Here is a 20087-nt window from a genome sequence, read left to right on the forward strand (position 1 = left end):
GGAGGAGCGACGGGCCGAAGCCGTGTGGGCGGGGCGGGCGCTTGGCCGGGGATGATGGGCGTCGCGGGTCCGCTGAGGCGCTGAGCCGGGTCGGGGGACGGGGGACGACCGCGATCGGAGCCATGGCGGCGCTGCTGCTGCTGGTACTGGGCCTGGATCCCGGGCCCGGGGCGGGCGGGCGTCGTCCGGGCGGCCTGGAGGAAGAGCTGGTGGCCGAGAAGGCGGCGGAGGCCAGTCACCGCCAGGACAGCGCCAACCTTCTGGTCTTCATCCTCCTGCTGACCCTCACCATCCTCACCATCTGGCTCTTCAAGCACCGCCGCGCCCGCTTCCTGCACGAGACCGGGCTGGCCATGATCTATGGTGAGCCGCCACAGAGCCCATCAGCCCCTGCCGCCCACCCCCACCCCCTCCCGGGAACCCGCTTGGCTTCCCCCCTCCCAGCCACGGTGGGATGAAGCCCCGTTGGCTGAGGGGGCTGATGGGGGGGTGGAGGAAAGATTGCCATCAGAAAAAAGGGGAGGGGGAGGTTTTGGGTGGGGGGATTCCCAGGCTCCCCAGTGACCCCCCCTCAGAGAGAGAGAGAGACTGTGGGGAGTCCAGAGGGGAGGGCCCTGCTCCGTTGGGAACCCCTACCTGGCATCGCTTTGGGGGTCTGTGGTGAAATTGAGGTTGAAAATGTTTTGCACTTGGCCAATGAAGAATCCTATTCTATTCCTGTTCTGTTCTATTCTCTTTCTCTATTCTATTCTTTTCCTTTTTCCTATTTCCTATTCTCTTTCTCTAGTCTATTCTTTTCCTTTTTCCTATTTCCTATTCTCTTTCTCTATTCTATTCTTTTCCTTTTCCCTATTTCCTATTCTCTTTCTCTATTCTATTCTTTTCCTTTTTCCTATTTTCTTTTCTATTCCATTCTTTTTCTCTATTCTATTCTAATCTACTCTATTCTATTCACTTTCTCTATTCTACTCTATTCTATTCTATAAAAAAAGGGTCAACTTGGGACATTAACCCCTCCCTTCCCCTCTTTTGGAATTGGGCGGCTATGAAGGCCTTGGCTGAATGGTGGGGGGCTCCTTAGGATATCCTGCTTGATGTTTACAATGTATCGGCTGCCCAACTCCCAATGGACTTCATAAATCCTGGCACTGTTAAAATCCCTTGATTTAGGTCAAGTATCTTGGATTTTTTCCTCTCTCCCATAATCCCCAGCCAGCATGGTCAGGTGGAGTTACAAATCCAGCGTGGGGCCAGCAAGAATCCTCTGAAAAGAAGTACATCCTCTATCCAAAAGGGAGCTTTTTCAGGGAAGATCTGAAATTGTGGCTCTAATGTGCAAAATGCTTACCAGTAACAATCCTCTTTCTCTCCTATTTAATCTTGTTTTATTCACAGGAAATAAAACAGAGATATTTCCAAAAACGATTCAGTTGCTGTGTTTATATCAGTTGCTAAGGCGTAGTTTTTAGCGAAATAAATCACCAAATATCAGTGGATCAAAATTTATTTAGGGTGGAAGACCAAACACAAGAGAAGCCCATCGCGCAGTGCAATAACTCTAAAAAAGCATTCTAAAAGAATAGAATAGAATTCTTTATTGGCCAAGTGTGATTGGACAGAATTTGTCTTTGGTGCATAAGCTCTCAGTGTACATAAGGAGAATAAAATACATTCATCAAGAATCATAACATCGACACTTAGTGATAGTCACAGGTTACTAATAAGCTATCAAATCGTACTAGGAAACAATAAAAATATAAATTGAAAGATACAAGCAACATGTTTATAGTCATAACTGGAAAGCGATACGAGGAAGGAAGAGAAAAATAATAGTAATACATTTTTGGTAAATTATTGACCGTGTTGTGGGAATTAGTTGTTAAGCAGAGTGATGGCATTTGGGGAAAAAACTTGTGTCCTTGTGTCTAGTTGTCTTGATGTGCAGAGCCCTATAGTGTTGTTTTGAGGGTAAGAAGTTGAAACAATTTATGTCCAAGATGTGAGGGCTCTGTAGATATTTTCACAGCCCTCTTTTTGACTCGTGCAGTGTCCAGGTCCTCAGTGGAAGGCAGGTTGGTAGCCATTGTTTTTTCTGCAGTTCTAATTATCCTCTGAAGCCTTTGTCTGTCTTGTTGGGTTGCAGAACCAAACCAGGCAGTTATGGAGGTGCAGAGGACAGACTCAATCCTTCCTCTGTAGAACTGAATTAGCATCTCTTGGGCACTTTGAGCTTTCTCAAACTGCCGCAACTTTTTCTCAAACTTTTTTATTTTAACTGGTGAAACAGACAAACAAACAGCAGCTAACGTTGCTAGTGTGGGAACTATTAAATATAGCTAGTCCTTGACTTACAACTGTTCATTTAGTGACCATTCAAAGTTACAACAGCTCTGAAAAAAAGTGATTTATGACTCTTTCACACACCCATGGCAGTATCCCCATGGTCACATGATCAAAATTCAGACGCACGGCAACTGACTCATATTTATGACGGTTGCAGTGTCCTGGAGTCACGTGATCAGCTTGTGTGACCTGACAAGGTCAATGGGAAAGCCAGATTCACTTAACAACCGTGTTACTAACTTAACAACTGTATGAATTCATTTAGCAAGCGTGGCAAGAAAGGTCGTAAAATGGGGTGAAATTCACTTAACAGGTGTCTCACGTAGCAACAGAAATTTTGGGCTCAATGGAGGTCATAAGTCGAAGACTATCTGTATGCTAACAAACTACGTTTTAGAGTGTTGTGTGAACTGGGCTGCTGTCCTATGGTTTAGCTATTTGAATCCAAGAGTCTAGATTAACCTGGCCAAAAAGGTGGTTTTCTTTTTCCCAGCATGGCAGATCTCTGTAATATAGGTACATATCTTGGGATTTTTCTCTGCAACTTGTCCTGGCAGATCTTTTAGAAGTTGCTCAAGAGAGCCACTGCCATCTCTTCTTCACTAAAGCTCACAAGAAGAGTCTTGGGAAATTTACTGAGCTGAAAAGCTTTAGTGAAACCGCCGGTTGCTCAACGGGTATAAAGGAAAAGTTTCAAGTTTAAATTTATCTGCTGTCCCTCTCAAAACTGACGGACGAGAACATGCCCACCTTAAGTTGCAGTAATAGTTTTTTTTTTTTTAAATGAACGGGTTGGATTAGATGATCTCTCGGGCTCCTTCATATCTTTATGGTCTGATTTATGCATCATAGTTTCACTTGGGGGCTTGAATCTTCGACATTTTCTTCCCTTTTTACCCGCATTGCCGCCACTCTATTTTACACCTGGTGTTGTTGTTGTTTTTACAACTTCTAGGAAACATTCAGGTCATGCTGTTGTGTCATTCTCAAGCAGTGTAATTCTGAACTATTTTGATGAGGTTTTCCATGATTTGAGGGATTTAATTTATTCCTTTTAGGCACACTTGCCTAAAGTGTGACTCTTCTGTTTCACTCCAGTTTTGCTGTTCCAACAGTTAGTGAAAGGAAAGTGCTAAGAATGTATACATCCGAACTCTGAACCTCTCCGGAGTGCTCCAGAACTCGTGCTAAACCTGAGGTCCTCTGTGTTTCTTACAGGGGTTCTGGTGGGAGTCATCCTTCGTTACGGCATCCACATTCCCAGCGATATCAACAATGTGACACTAAGCTGCCCAATGCAAACGAGCCCAGCTACTTTGCTGGTCAACCTGAGTGGGAAGTTTTATGAGTACACCCTGAAGGGGGAAATCAGTTTCCACGAACTCAATAATGTTCAAGATAATGAGATGCTGCGGAAGGTAAACTCTTAATGCTTCCCACTTCACTCCCCCCCCCCTGGTTTAGATCAAACAGATCCCGTTTTCTAGGAAAACACGGTTGAAATTCTCATAGCTTTGCCCCAGTTTCTAGAGGAGTCTGGCTGAAATATATACATATAGAGAGAGTTTTTAAAAGCATCTCTGCTGCTGCTTCTCTGGGCCGATTGCGAGGCTGAAAGTTCTCCGCTTTGTCTATTCAAGAAATCCTTTAATGGCTGGGTTCACACCTTGCTTTAAGTCTAAATGTGAATTGCTGGGCTGCAACTTGCCACTTTGGGTGGGTCTGGCCTTTGGAAGAGGCAAACTGGCACAAGCTGTGTGCGGTCAGCCATTTATAATCATTCAAGAGTCATAATGAGGCAAACCCACCCTAGTCCTGTCCTTCCACGGCCAAATTAAAAGGCGCTTCCTTCCCGTATTCATCAGATCTCTTTGGGGGCGGACTTATTACATTATCCTGCTGTGTTGTGCACCCCAGGCCCGCACCGCAGGGACTGCCAACACAGGCTGTGCTGTTTCGATTCTGGAAGTTTCTTGGGGGCGAACTCAACTAATGCCTCCTGGTTGTGAAGTTGAACATTCTGGGATGCAGAACTTGTTTCCTAAAAGGTGGCACAGTTCTTGTTTTGAACGAAAATGCGCTTGGCCAAATGATAGGTTTTATTCTGCCCCCATTGAAGTCGGATCTTTTGTGATGCTTTGGTTGTCTCTTTTAATATCCCACAGGTAACTTTTGATCCTGAAGTCTTCTTCAATATTTTGCTCCCTCCGATTATATTTTATGCTGGATATAGCTTAAAACGGGTAGGTGTCTTTTCCTTCTAATCCATATATGTGTGTGTGTGTGTGAGAGAGAGAGAGAGAGAGGGGGGGGGGAGAGGGGGAGAGAGTGTGAGTGAGTGAGTGAGTGAGTTCCAGCATAACTCTGGAATGGCTCAAGCAGTTTCAACCAAACTTGGTAAACAGATGACTTATTCTCTGGAAACAAATACTGTGTGGGTAAGGCACCCCTAATACCCCTTGGTGTGTGTGTGTGTGTGTGTGTGTGTGTGTTCCAGCATAACTCTGGAATGACTGGGCCGCTAAAATGCAAAGGAATGAATTATATCTATAGTGTCAAATCACAAAACTTTTGATAGTGATAGTGTGCATTTTGGATTCAAGTTCGTGTGTGTGTGTGTGTGCCAGCATTACTTTGACTTGACACCATAGATATAATTCATTTCTTTTCCTGTCTAATACATACCCGGGCAATGCTAGTCCTCTTTAAAATTATCCAGGGTAGCAACAACACACCTGTTGAGAAGAACATAAAGCAGTCATTGTCCACCTGCTGCTCTGTTGTTGTCTTCGACCACAACTTCAGTCTGTTTTGGATGAGGTCAACTCATTTTCTCTTGGATTTCATGCCTTAAGATTCTACTTTGCAAAGGTTTGAAACCGGAGAAATAAATCTTTTATACCCATTTTTTTCCATTGAGGACCTGTACAATGTAGGCTGGAATATGTATAAAAGAGAAAATAAAAACCCTTCCGGCAAAATCTCTCTATCCCTTGCAATCCAAACCTTTGATTGCCTTCTCTTATACCCTGCTTTTCAGTGCAGGAATAATACAACCAAAACAGAATTTCTGCCAGAAAGATAAAATTGAATAATAAAGAAATAGTATGTTGTGAAATCCCCCCCACCGCCCCCCCAAGATCAAATGTGCCTCTGATCTTTCCAAAATCGGTCATTTGTAACCAGACACCAAGTGCCTACAGGCAGGGCTATCTGTCTAGGCGTGGATTTCTTTCCCCATGTTAGGGGGGAAAATGAGTAATTGTATGCTTGATAAACATCTTAGCTGGAAAGGCATTTTTAAGTTCTGGTGAGATAAGACAACTGCATTGTCCTGTTATTTGCTCTTTGCCTGAAATAATTGTATGTTTAGGGAGGGTTCAGTGGGACTGAGAAAAATTGCCATGTCATTTTGGCTCAGTCATTCCTAGTATTTAAAGTAACCAAAGTCTTTCTCTTTCTCTTTTCTCTCTCTTTTTTTCAAGCGTCACTTCTTCCGAAACCTTGGATCCATTTTAGCATATGCATTTCTTGGAACCGCAATTTCCTGTTTTATGATAGGGTGAGAATTCCTTCCCCTTCTGCTTCTAAAAATTGTTCCCTGTTTACATCCTTTGCACATTACCTAATCAACAATTCTCTTGTGAGCAGCTGCAATGCCAGAGGTTAAAACCATGACAACAATAAGGCAGTAAAGATCCGGCAATTGAAACAGGCACAGCCTAAATCAGAACAAAATGAACGAGAGCAAAGCAGAGGCCTCGTCGCCTTTTTAAATGAGAAGCTGAACCATTCCAGGCTGTTTTGGATGTGTTGATAAACAAACCCAGTTTTCAGAGTTCTGTGATTCCCCTTCGTGTCCATTGTGCCCATGAGAAGTTTTCGTTCCATGGCAGATTGCACAGAATTGAACATATAGAATGAGCTACGGTTGGTTAATCTTAATTGTGACGGTTCGACCCAATCACTAAACTGCTTTGAAGTGGGTCCATCTAGGTTTTTTTTAAAAGCAAAGACGGGACAGACATTTGTCTGAAATGCTACAGTGTCTCCTGCTTGAGCAGGGGGTTGGACTAGAAGACCTCCAAGGTCCCTTCCAACTCTGTTCTTCTGCATGAAAATTCTATATTGAAGATTTAAAGTGGGTCTGGATTTAGATGCCATGATGTGATGGCTAAAGAGAGTGTGAAAGTTAACTCCTCCCTGTTGTGGCCCGCCAGCAGAGCTGGTGGCAGACTCAGACAGTGAGGAGGTTGGGGAGGAACCTGGGCCAGCAGGAATTTGGAGGCTCGGTTGTGGCCGTAGGTCAGTGGTGAGTTGCTCCTACTGTCGCTACCGGTACGCTGCTCGTGGTCTCTTCCTGCACGCGCTGGATGTGCGCTGCGCATGCATGCACACTCCACCGCCCCTGCGACACCCAGCTGCTCGTCAGAGGTCGCGCAGGCGCCGCACCCTGTGCGTGTGTGTGCAGTTGATTGCTGGTTGCTTCAAAAACAATGGAGCACTGGTGGGCCAGATGAGCCACCATAGCGGTACGGTGGCCGCTGTCTCGACTATTACCGGTACAGCTGTACCGAGCCGTACCGGCCGGAACCCCCACCACTGCCGTAGGTCGAGGACTAACTGTCCTGAGGTTCAGCTTGCCATGATGACATCGATGCCAACTCTGTTGTGTCCCACAGGTCCATCATGTACGGCTGTGTGGCGCTGATGAAAGTGATGGGGCAGCTTGGAGGAGACTTCTATTTTACCGACTGCCTGTTTTTTGGTGCCATCGCCTCCGCTACAGATCCTGGTAGGTTGTAGGCGGGAACCAGGGCCCCTTCTCAAAAATGCCCTTGGGAACGGACAACGGAGTTGATTTTCTTGTGGCCCGCAAACGTGGAGGTACCATTTTGGAATATAGCAAGATCCACCTTGATGGATCAGATCAGGTGGAGGTCTGGATGCCTACCAAAAGCCCATCGAGCCGGTGTTAGCAACCTTCAAGTTCAAGCAGCATCTGCTTTATTTCACAAGAGGAAAAAAAAGTCGTGAGAGAATTGTATGCCTGTGTCTGAGCTTCTTGAAAGGATCTGGATGTAGCAAGGATATAGGATGGGATAAGAATGGCCGTTAAGTCTGAGTATGTTTGAACTGCTCAAACTATCATAAGGGACGGTCTTCTTTCAACTTTTCATTTATTCCACGAAGTCTATTGTCAACCCTGAAGCTGACCTGACCTGAGCCATGTTGGAGCGTCGGTGTTGTCACACTGGAGCTGACAGATAGGGAGGGGGGATTAGAGATAGCTGAGGCTATGTAGCCAAAACAAAATACTTTCTCTTGAGAACCAAGGATATTCTCACACCTGGACCATGGAGGGAGGAGGGAGGTCACTAGACTATCAGACAGCTTCAATTGGACCACGTGACTGATTGTTTGGGGTTGTGGGAAAGCTTTCTCTTTTAACGAGTTGAAAACCAGGGGAATCTTTAGAGTAGGGTTTCAGCAGATATGTGCCAATATGGCATCCTCTGAGGAATCTACCTGCCTCAGAGCTTGTGATGGAAGAATCCATACGGATGACATACATCCAATTCACGGATGACTGGGGTGGATTGTCCTATAAGATGGACTCCACTATGAGTCCAAAAGCTCAGAAGACAAAGCCTCTAGTCCTGGTGTCCAACCTAGATTGGATCCTGTTTTATAAGCATTTGTTGGTTTTTTTCTACACGGGTGTTTGCATCTCTGTTGTATTTTGTAGACAAGAGATGTTGCCATGTAAATAATGCAGTAAGCCAACTTGGGATTCTGGCAAATTCTTTGCTCTTTTTTCTTGGCTAGTTACGGTCCTTGCCATATTCCATGAACTTCAAGTGGACGTTGAGCTCTACGCCCTTCTCTTTGGAGAAAGTGTCCTCAACGATGCAGTGGCCATTGTGCTGTGTTCGTAAGTTGTGTGTTTTTTGCCCGTTCTCCCCCCCCCCCTCTCCCCAACCAGCGGAGGCAGCTCAAGTTAGGCAGCATCTTCAAAGCGGTTGTGCCTCGTAGAAAGGGATAGCAATAGCACTTACATACCGCTTTACAGTGCTTTACAGCCCTCTCTAAGCGGTTTATAGTGTCAGTCTCTTGCCCCCCCCCCCAACAATCTGGGTCCTCATTTTATTGACCTTGGAAGGATGGAAGGCTGAGTCAACATTGAGCTGGTAAGGATTGAACTGCTGGCAGTGGGCAGAATTAGCCTGCAATTGTGCTCTCTAGCCACAGTGCCACCATGGCTCTTCCAACTGATTCTTGGAGCATCTACCACTAGCAGAAATGATGAAGGACAATTGACGTAGGACCCTACTTGGCCATAGAGCCACATCTCTATGACTTTCTGAAGAAGCCCTGATAACCTCAGCTGAACCTAAAGAAAAGGTTGACTTAAGTCCATCTTTTGTCCTGGTGACCCCCGAACGTTAGTGATAGCATGTTACAGTTTCAGCTCTGCCCAGTGCCTTAGTTGTCCTCCCTCTCCTGACATTAGGTAGAACATTTCTTCTAGATAGGAAGGAGTGGTGCAGTGCCTAGAGATGGAGCTCTCACCTCACAATCAGGAGGTCATGAGTTTGATCCTAGGTAGAGGCAGATATTTCTCTCTCTGGGGACAATGAGAATATACCGTATTTTTCAGAGTATAAGATGCATCTTTTTCCCTCAAAAAAGAGGGTGAAAATCTGGGTGCATCTTATAGACTGAATACAGCATTTTTGGCCTCCTGAAGCCCCGCCCCTTCACCAAAATGGCTGTGCATAGCCTTTAGGAGGCTTCCAGAGTGCTCCTGGGGGCTTGGGAGGGCAAAAATGAGCGAAAAACGGGCTGTTTTTTGCTTTTTTTTGGCCCCCCAGCCCCTAGGAGCACTCTAATAAACCTCCTAAAGGCTAGGCATGCCCTTCTTTTGACATAAAATGGGCCCGTTTTTGTGAAAAACAGGCTGTTTTTGGGAAGTCTGCAGAGGTGCAAAAACCTTTTTTTTAATTTGCTTCTTCAAAATCTTGGCGCGTCTTATACTCTGAAAAATACGGTATCTGCTGGAAATATGAACTCTGCATTGGGGACAGGAAGGGCATCAGGCCAGTAAATACTCGGCTCCATTCAGTTGCCCGGATTCCACCCCGCAAGGGATTATGGGGTCATTAAAGGAAGATGAAGATGAGATTTCTTCTAGATAGGAAGATAGAGGAATTCCTGCCACCTGTGGAATATTTAGCAAAACCGCCTACTAAGACGTCTGTGTTCTGTGTTTTCCCACAGTTCAATCATTGCCTACCAGCCCGCAGGAGACAACAGCCACACTTTTGATGTGACAGCCATGTTCAAATCCATCGGGATTTTCCTTGGGATTTTCAGCGGATCGTTTGCCATGGGGGCTGCCACGGGTGTCGTCACCGCTCTGATATCCTTGGTTTGTCCGTCGGAAACTTTTTTTTGTTTCTCAGTGAGGAGGTTTGCAAAAACCGGCAGAGTCAGGAGGTTCGCCCAGGGAAAGAGTTCAAAATTCTGGGCTGGTTTGTCAGTAAACAGCATTTATGGGGTGGCTTGAACCCCTCAAGTTTGCTCATTTCATACCTTTCCCTGATTTGGGGGTGCTTGGTGAGAAATTGCTCGGGTTTTGTTGGAGCGTTGTTTTTTTTTAAAAAAAATCTGCAGAAATCTCTTCCTTAACTACTTCCATCTTCACGTCACCAAGTTCACCAAACTCCATGAGTTCCAGCTGCTGGAAACTGGCTTGTTTTTCTTGATGTCCTGGAGTACGTTCCTGCTGGCCGAGGCGTGTGGTTTTACAGGTAAGTGGCGGAGTGCTTCTTCCTTGAACCTCCTGAGTGGAGCTGTACCAGGAGCTTTTCCCAGTGAGATTTAAATCACTTGCCCAATTGGCAGCCACACCACTTCTCAGAAGCTGAAAAGGCCACACCCAGAAAAGGTTCCCCACTCCCCCAAAACCCCTGGGGATCTTGTCCCTACATTATTTTTCAGCATTTAGGAATCTCTTCAACTCCACAAATTTCTCTCTCTTTGCTGTCACCATCCCTTAAATTTGATGTATGCATTTGTATAGGCTCTTGTCTTAATCCTCTGCAGTCTCCCACCACCGAAATACATCCTGATATATTACAGCCCATGCTACAACAAATAACAGGAAGCAAATTAATGCAGTGCCTTGTTGTGGAGCACAAATAAATAATTGCCAGTGTGAATATTTGATGTACGTAGAAAAATGTCACGTCCGAGGGAAAGTAGGTCTTCCTCTTATGTTGTTTTCTTTGCACAGACATACTTTACACGGAAGGGACACTTGGTTTAATCACGTCATCTCATTCACGCACCCTGCAATAATATTATATAATATGGTATAATGGAAACAGGGCAGGCAGCGTGCTTTCCAGCCTGATAGCAGGGTGCAATGGGTGGAGCTGCTTATGCCACACGGAACTATGTCATTATCAACCCTTTGGGGCTGATTGCTCTCACCTGTAGGAAGAAATATTCTGCATAACTAAAAACCTACGGGTTTCTGTTGAACCCATGGACCCTGCCAGCTTTTCGCTTTTGTCCGAGTTCGTTCAGATCATTGGCTGAAAGCCAGTGCCAAGCCTTGATATTAGGTTTATGCCGGTTCAGCCCTCACCTGTCCTGCTAAAAAGGGTGGAAGAAAAACAGGAGGCTTTGGGTGCTGCAGGCTCCCTTATTCATCCAATATTTCTGTCCCCAGGTGTGGTGGCAGTTTTGTTCTGTGGCATCACTCAAGCTCACTATACTTACAACAACTTGTCCACAGAGTCGCAACACAGGACAAAACAGGTGAGGCCTTGGAGCAGAATGGCCAGGGAGGGACACCTTCCCTCAACCCAGTTGCAGTTGCAATGGTTTTTTTTTCTTTTAATTGTCCACTATCCCCCTTAGAAATCTAATAAGTGTAATGTGTTGTCCACGCTTCGAAGAATTCCCTGTCACTTTAAAGCAGGGGTGTCCAAACTTGGCAACTTTAAGACTTGTGGACTGGCTGGGGAATTCTGGGAGTTGAAGTCCACAAGTCTTAAAGTTCCCAAGTTTGGACACCCCTGCTTTAAAGAAACATTTGGGTCGTTGTCATCGCGAGGCCCGTGCTGACCATTTCTCCCTCACCTTGTCCAATCTTTCAGCTGTTTGAGCTTCTCAACTTCTTGGCGGAGAATTTCATCTTTTCCTACATGGGGCTGACGCTCTTCACCTTCCAGAACCACATCTTTAATCCAACTTTTGTGGTTGGGGCTTTTGTATCCTTTTTGTTTTTTGTTTAAAAAAATATGAGTGGAAGCCATGTAGGTGGTGTGGCCCGCCAGCAGAACTGGCAGCCGATTCAGACAGTGAGGAGGTTGGGGAGGAAGATGGGCCAGTCCTGGAGTCTGGAGAAGGCTCTGATGAGGGCTCTGTGTTGGAAGCAGAGACGGGGGCCAGGGCCGTATGCCAGTTATCAGCTGCCTTCGGAGTCAGGCATCAGTGGGACAGAAGAACAGCTGGAGCCTGTTCCCAGTGTGCGCATGCGCAGAGCTGCCAGAGAAAGGGAACAGCTAAAGAACAGGGGTCGACTTGGGAGGAAGGCAGCTGAGAGCAAACCCGACCCCCTTCTACCACTGATGATGTTACCTAGTTGGGTCATGAAACGCCTGCAAGGAAAGCACCTAGCATCAAGGAAGGGGACACACACACACACACACACACTCTCTCTCTTCCAGCTCAACCCTGAGCTACAAATATTCTCTTCTATCAGAAAATAATTTCCTTAATGCAGCCATGAATCTAGCTGGCGGTATTCCTGGGAAGAGCGGCAAACATTTATCCCCTCTCTTTCCTACTTAACCTGGGGAGGCGAAACAAGATTGGGACAAACTTCCAACATATGATGATGTTTGCTGGTGAGTGGCCTTTGGACTCCTTTGAACGCAGTTGCCACAGATAATTGCACGCTTACTTGAAAGAAGGAGGGGAGGCTAGTGCGGAGGCGAAGAACGGGGCTCTTCCGGTTTATAGGATTATATTGGAGTGAACCAGGGACGTGGGGGGCTCGGGGGCTAAGAGGCTGAGCTTGTCGATCAGAAAAGTCGGCAGTTCAGTGGTTCGAATCCCTAGCGCTGCGTAATGGAGTGAGCTTCCGTTGCTTGTCCCAGCTTCTGCCAACCTAGCAGTTGGAAAGCAGGTTAAAAATGCAAGTAGAAAAATAGGGACCACCTTTGGTGGGAAGGGAACAGCGTTCTGTGCGTCTTTGGGCATTGAGTCCTCCTGTCCACATGACCACGGAGATGTCTACGGACAGCGCTGGCTCTTTGGCTTTGAAACGGAGATGAGCACCGCCCCCTAGAGTCGGGAAGGACTTAACACACATGTGCGAGGGGAACCTTTCCCTTTCCCTTCCATTGGAATGAAAGGGGAGGGCCAGGTGAATACTTCTTATTGGGCTGAACGAATTGCCTCCAGGAAACAAACGGATGCGAGTAAGGGAGCCAGAGGAGACATGACGGCTGCTAGAAAGACCAAGGGATTATTTGCAACCTTTCTGGCTTTGTGGACCTGGGAGGGGGCGGGGGAAGAGAGCAGAGGAATGGCTCCATGTGGACAGCGGATGTGCAGGCTCAAGGTGTGCAACTCCATTTGCTCCCACATGGAACTTCGCGCATGCAGGCGAATGGGGGCCACTCGTGCAAGTGCAGCTGCTTATGTTCACCCTGCTCACCCGGTTGTGGGGTAGGGGTGTGTGGGGCAGGCCCCTGGAGTAGAAAGCCAGCCACGTTTAGGGAACCTTCACGCATCCTTTCTCTCCCTTAGGCCTGCGGGGAGCCATGGCGTTTGCCTTGGCCATCCGGGACACGGCTACCTATGCGCGGCAGGTGATGTTCAGCACCACCCTCCTGATCGTCTTTTTCACCGTCTGGGTCTTCGGGGGTGGCACCACCGCGATGCTCTCTTGCCTGCACATTCGGTGCGTAGACCCTCCCTCCTTCCCCTCTTCCTCAGTGGAATTGCCTCTCTTGGGCGGGGCATCCTGTGCGCGGTGGGTTTGAAAAGAGCAGCCTTCAAAGCCGCTTTCCGGATAACGGGCAATTTGGAGCAAGTTGGTTTAGGTCTTTTCGGGATAAGGGAGCTGCCGGCCTCAACGGAGCTAATTGCAGTTGTGGGGGGGGGGGGTTGCCCTCGCGTCAGAGATGCCATTCACTTACTTTCCCTACCGGCTCGCAAATGTCAGCCAGAAGGCGCCTACGCATGTGCTCGGTCTTTGATTGGCTGTGCAACTTGCACACGGCTTGAAAACGTGTCTAAATAGGACAGCATGGAGCAGTGAGGGCGAACCTTTTGGGGACCAAAAAAAGCCACGTGGAGACATGCCTGCGAGCAGGCTCATCGGCTGCGCTGCGGGAAAACCCGAACGTCCGGGTTCTAGCGCCCATGCACACCGGACGGTCAGCTGACTGGCGCACACACGCACATTGTTTCTTGACACTGGTGGTGCGTGAACAACTGATCGTAGCACACATGTGCACCAGAAACCCAGAAGGCAAACAGGCAAGGCCGCAACTTGTCGGGCGCCGTGGCTTCATGTGTCACTTTGGATGTGATAGGTTCACCATCACGGGCATAGAGCCCCACCCGCAATTCCCAGCCGGCTGAATGCCATCTCTGCCTGGCGTGAGTTTGGGTGAGGTGTCCTTTGTGCGAACTGAGCGGGGCCACAACCAGTTGTGCCAAGGATATTCTTAACCACTGGGTGTCAGCTCGGCTCTGGGTGATGAGCGTGAGAAGGCTGGAATGCACCACGCCAGCCTCCCAAGGGTGCAGCCTCATGAATGCCGGCCCGGCCCATGTCTGAGCAGAGCTGTGAGATTTATTCCCCTTGTGCTCAGATGGAGAAGAGGTGGATTATGGATGTGCCATCAAGTCAGGGTCGATTCTTAGATTGCCTCCAAGGTGACCTGTCCCCAACCTGGTCCTTCAGATCTTCTAACGGTGCCCCCATTACCACTGAAACGGTGCACTCCATATTCCTGCTGGTCATCCCCCTTCTCCTCTTCCCTTCCACCTTTCCCAGCATCGGAGCTTTCCTTCCCTTTGCACACTTTTGTACCCAAGGCCGCCTGTTACCTTAGCGCGAAGGACCAATGAGCGTATTTAGAGGCGCACACACCCGAGTCTTTCGGGGGGAGGGTTTGTGTGCCGGCTAGATGGCCAGAGAGCTGTGCCTCCCAGTCTGAATGGAGAGTGCAATGTGGTCCTTGTGTGTTCTTCCCTGCAGGGTTGGTGTCGATGCTGATCAAGACCATGTGGTAAGTGCCTCTCCTCCGCTCTCTGTCATCCCTCCCACACTCTTGTGGTCGTTAAGTCGGAATTTCCAAGGCTTCAATGATTAGGTTCACTCCTGATGCATCTCTCACCTTTGGGAGTGCCAAGTGCTTTCAAGGTAAAGAAAATTAACAGAAGGGAAGGGAAGAAATTAGAATAGAATAGGAGAATAGTAATAGAATAGGATAGGTAACCAAGAAATAGAATAGAATAGAATAAGGAAAGAAGAAATAGAATAGAATAAGTAAAGAATAGAATAATAGAATAGAATAGAATAAGGAAAGAAGAAATAGAATAGAATAAGTAAAGAATAGAATAATAGAATAGAATAGAATAAGGAAAGAAGAAATAGAATAGAATAAGTAAAGAAGAAATAAAATAGAATAGAACAGAATAAGGAAAGAAGAAATAGAATAGAATAATAATGGAAGAATAGTAAAATATAATAGAAATAAAAGAATAGAATGAAATAGAATAGAAAGAATAGAATAATAATAGAATAGAATAATAATAGAATAGAAAGAATAGAATAATAATAGAATAGAATGAAATAGAAATAATAGAAATAGAATAGAATAGAATCTTTATTGTTACTTTAAATGTACATTAATCAGCATACATTAAAATGAAATTTCATTGCATTCAGCTCTCAAAAGATAACCATTATGCAGATATACACACAGATATGCACATCACACACACACACACACACACACACACACACACACACACACACAAACACACACACCAGATCTCATTTCCGACTAGCCTGACTAGGCCTCCCTTGTGTCCTGATGCCAGGATTCTGCCAGAACTTTGTTAAAACGCTACAGGTCTTTACATTCCTCCTGGTTTCTGTTTAACGCAATCCAGATCACAAACATCAGACAATCAACAACACACCACAGCAAATAAAGAGCAAAACTGGACATTGGTGGTGGCTCTCCTCCCGCAAACCCCACTTTGACCCTGTTGCATTCCTTCTTTTCCAGGGTGGTCCAGAAATCGAGGGGCGAAGCACCAGAGCGGAGAGCGCCTGGCTGTTCCGAGTCTGGTACAACTTTGACCATAAGTATCCTTTCTAAAGACGAGCGGGGGGTCCTGGACCCGAAGCGTCTTTCCTTCCTCAGCTGTGCATTCTTGTCTCTCGTGGCCATTTATCTGGGCTCAGGACCAAGAAATGCAGAGCGATAGGTCTGTCGTATGTGCCATGCCTGCAGGGGCAGGAGATTATTTTAGTTTTCTCCCAGCCTCTGTATCCCACCTCCCACCCCGAGTTTTGACACCAGGCCAGCTCTCTGCTGTGTCCAGAAGTGACCGAGCCCCTGCCACTAGCAACAAACCTTTGAGAAACCCGAAACCAAAACTTACACTGAGCAACCTATAACTTCAGGGCCAAAGCGTTATCCTCCTCCTCCTCCTCCTCCTCCTCCTCCTCCTCCTCCTCCTGTATTTTAAAGGGATTTAGTGTGAAGAAAGTGGATGAGAGCCATTCCCATATGGGAAAGCGATCACTGCTCAGCTGATCAGCAACTATGGCAACTTTACAGCCAGTGGGCTTCAACTCCCAGAATTCCTGAGCCAGCATCTCACAAGGCCATCCCATGATCCAATCTCCCACTACCATTCTGGCAGTTCCACCCATCCAGTTCCGGTCAGGTGCAGAGGTGCAGAGACAAAAGATGACCTTGGCTTTCTAGAAAGGAATGTTGTTATGGCTACATATCGTCTAACTCCATACAATCCCCCCCTCCCATTTTCCCACCATAGAAAATGCCTGGTAGGATAATAGAAAGTGTGGCAGGCCAGAGACCCAAAAGAAAAGAGGGCTGCGGGCCTGACAAATGTACTATTTCCAAAAAAGAGGGACGCCTCCTTAACCAAGACCCCCTCCAGCTATTTAAAACCTCTCTTGACGCACAGCGGTCCCCCACTCACCACCACGCTCCCCAGCTGCTGCGGCCCCCTTGCAAGGTGTTTGACGAGTCCGCAGGCTTATGAGGTGAGTCCAGGACGTCCCCCAACAATAACCTGAAGGACCCCCCGTGGCCCACCAGCGCCTTCCTCGGCCTGCTCACTGTCGCTGAGATGGACCGGGCGAAACCCCTTTGTCCAATAGGTCCTTCCCCCTCTCTTCCCTTCTCCCTTATTCCTCATCCTCATCTTCTTTCTCTTTTTCTTCCTCCTCTTCCAATTCTTCCTCCTCCTTCTCCAGAATCAAGAGCAGCTGAAGGATGATGACTCAGATCTGATTCTGAACGACGGGGACATCAGCCTGACGTATGGGGATTCCAGCGGGAACTCCGAATCGTTGCCGTCGGGCGCCTCCAGGCGGGTGGCTGGAAACGGTTCCGAGGACACGCTGGACCAAGAGCTCGCCTTTGGAGACCACGAACTGGTCATCCGGGGGACACGCCTCGTTCTCCCCATGGACGACTCCGAGCCTCCATCCGGCGTGGTTGACAACGCTCGCCATGGCCCAGCCTAAGATCGGTTTCTTGAGACGACGGGGAGTCCAAGAAAGAGAGACAACAGGAACCAACAAAAATATCCGCAGATGATGGTGAAGAAAATCTGGCTGTCGACGACCCCAAAACCTACCGCCCGCACGTCTCAGAACGTCTGAGCTCTATAAATATGATTTATTTATATGGTGTCAGGAGAAACAACCGCTATCTGTGCAAAGGCAGTTCCCGGGCAGCCAGCGGTTGATTTCGTACGCTTAGAAACAACCGTGGGAAATCGATGGGACTTGCACCAAATAGCGGTGGAACTGTTTTTGAGATACGATCGGGCCGCGGGGGAAGGGAGAGACTTGCAAGGCGAACCTGCTTTGCAGCAACCCTCCCGGTTCTAGAGAATGATGTGTCGTTGTTGTTGTTTTTGGGTTGGGTTTTGACCATCCCGTGCCCGTTTTGCTGATGCCAGGAAAGGAAGGAAGGAAGGAGGGGTAGCGATTGAGAAGTGGGGGAGCTTTAGACGAGGTGGCCTAGCTGCCGTTAGGCAGAAGATCTAAGGAAAACTGAAGGGGGTTGCTTGAAATCTTTTATTTTGAAAAAAACATCTGGATGTTGGAGAGAGTTGCCCAGGGGGGCTTCTGTTTTGGCCACCTGGCTGCTGTCCAGATTGAAGGGAGAATCAGCCAGATGTCGGATGCTGTGGACATAACAAGCTTCTGACATGGCAAGTTGTGTATGTGTGAGTCTTTAACAAGGACAACGTCCTTGGTTGTCCCGAGAGAGAGAGGCCAGGAGGTTATCCTCTGGACCACAAAGGTGGATCGTTTTATCATTGTTTGGCTTTTAATTTTCCTCTCGCCTTTTATCCCATCGCGTTAGGTTGAGGTACCGAATGACGGAGTATCTAAACGGCTGCCATTTTTAAAAAATTTCATGCAGAGAATTAGCGCATGGCTTCCGGAGCAGGTTGGAGGCACACAGAAATGCCCGCGTTCGTTTTTGAGCTTTCTGTTTTAGTGGCTGGGCCCTGGGAGTGGGGTGGGGTGGGGGCAGAAGAATTTTTTTTTAATGGGTGCACACAAAACAAAACAGCTGGAAGAGTAGCGCTTGGGACTGTTTAAAAGACACAGGTAGAGATTTTACAGGGTTTTGGGTGTTTTTTTTAAAAAGATACCTGGGATATCCGTCCATTTGTTTGGTATTGGTTTCACGATTTTGTGTGTGTGTGGGTGTGTGTGTGTATAATTGGGGGGGGGGGAGATTTCTGTCTCATCGTTTACAATTCAGTGAGAAAAATGCCAATAAGGCCTATTTCTTGGTGATGATGTTATACTTTTTTTCTTTGCCTACGAAAGAGCTTTGAACAACCTGCTGATTTTTACATTCAGTTTATTCAGATTTTTTTTTCTTCTAACTTTCTGTTTTAGTCGTTTTGAGGATTTTCATTGCATCTTTTCCGGGCACACTGGCCAGATCTGGTAACTCTTACCGACTGGACCTCATTGCTTTCTTAAGCCGAAAACCCACAAAAGCCAACTCTTACGTTAGAATTTCGAAATCCTTTTTTTAATGCCCTGTTTTTATTCTAGCTACTAACACTCCCTGTTTTTTAATCCTGTTTTTAAAATGGCTTTCATTTTTTAGACTAGCAAGCAGCAGTATCGCTTCCCTTTGGCTACTCATTCAATCGCCAGAGAAATTTCTCACCCTAAAATAAAACGGTTGTACAGTGAGGCATGCTTTCCTCTAAGCAAGGAGGAAAAAAAACGCTCCAAAAATTGTGGAATGTTGTGTGACCATTTTGTGTCCTGAAAGCAGTCTGGGTAGCTGTAGCCCTCCTGCATTTCAGCATATAAAGTATAACTTTGCATGTGTAGTTTTTTTTTTCTTATTGGGCTGAGATTTCCCCCCCTTCCAGAACAGAAAAATGGAGTTGCTTCATCCTTTTAAACCTTAAAGATTGGCTGTGCTGGACCTTTGCCCCCAAATCCTTTTAGTCCAGCAAGGAATCAATTCCATTTCAGCCACGAAAACAGATTACTTTTCGTTTTTTCCCAAAGTTTCTGAATTAACTTTCTTCAAGTTTCCTTCAGAACAATTTTGGGGACTTGCTGAGGAGTGGTGGGGGTCTGTTCCTTTCCTCTTAATTCCATTCTGCTCTCATCACGTCCCACCCACATTTTTCAAGAGTTGCCCCAATTCTGTAGTGACACCCCTTTCTTGAGAAGCGTAAAGCTTCACTGCACTGGAAAATAAGATTTTTTTTTCCCTTCTCTTGTCTTTTAGATCTTTTATTATTATTTTTTTCCTGCTATGCAGGAATGTCATTCAATATATGTGAATGCATGTTGTGTTTCTATATAATGTCTGTATCTTAATGTCCGATGTTAAAATAATAATAATAGTACTATTGCTAATAATAATAATAACAATAATATGAGAAATGTTCATGTGATAACTCTTCGGTTTCAAATGTTTCTAATGATCTTGTGGAACCTGATCAGCAGACTTCTGTATCAGAAAATGTCGAATTTTGTCAAGGAGGCCTACTTGTCTGAAATGGTGGATCCCTCTTCTGCTCCGTCCTTCCCCAATTCGGAAGATTTGTGCAGACTCCTCTACCAGTTAAGTTTCTCTTTTTGTAAATCATGACTAAGACACCTTGCGTCCTCCAGATGTTGTGGAACTACACTTCCCAGCAGCCTCAAATGCCACGGCCAAGAGGGTGGCATGCTGGGAATTAGAGTCTGCCAACACCTGCAAGGTTGAAGGTTGTGCCCGTCCTGTTAACGTGTACTTCAACAACATCTGGAAGGCCCCATTTTGTCCTGCTTGAGGCCTTTTGCCCAGACCAAAAATTAAAACAAGATCCTTTGCAATTTTGGATTGTGTGTCTAAATGTGATGTCTATCGGCATGTAATAAATTAAAAGTTGGTCTGACGAGA

General features: G+C 46.6%; 1 protein-coding gene across 1 annotated transcript; it reads left to right on the plus strand.

Annotated features, from left to right (window-relative positions):
• Positions 1-52: 52 nt before the first annotated feature.
• On the plus strand, positions 53-20087 carry SLC9A6 (solute carrier family 9 member A6). Its single transcript, XM_081963723.1, has 16 exons — positions 53-363; positions 3562-3761; positions 4509-4586; positions 5829-5905; positions 7026-7138; positions 8173-8278; positions 9625-9775; positions 10061-10157; positions 11084-11172; positions 11514-11627; positions 12155-12266; positions 13174-13327; positions 14636-14666; positions 15675-15754; positions 16579-16684; positions 16898-20087. The coding sequence occupies exons 1-16, from the start codon at positions 123-125 to the stop codon at positions 17168-17170; spliced, it is 2022 nt and encodes a 673-aa protein (XP_081819849.1). The 5' UTR covers positions 53-122; the 3' UTR covers positions 17171-20087.

The sequence above is a fragment of the Natrix helvetica genome (assembly GCF_964273705.1).
Source record: "Natrix helvetica genome assembly, chromosome: 11".
NCBI classification, from domain to species: Eukaryota; Metazoa; Chordata; class Lepidosauria; order Squamata; family Natricidae; genus Natrix; species Natrix helvetica.

Coding starts and splice junctions, on each gene's coding strand:
- SLC9A6 (XM_081963723.1), top strand. CDS start 123: ATGGCGGCGCTGCTGCTGCTGGTACTGGGCCTGGATCCCGGGCCCGGG. Junction 9,776..10,060: donor TCACCGCTCTGATATCCTTG/GTTTGTCCGTCG, acceptor CACGTCACCAAG/TTCACCAAACTCCATGAGTT. Junction 15,755..16,578: donor TGGTACAACTTTGACCATAA/GTATCCTTTCTA, acceptor GACCCCCTCCAG/CTATTTAAAACCTCTCTTGA.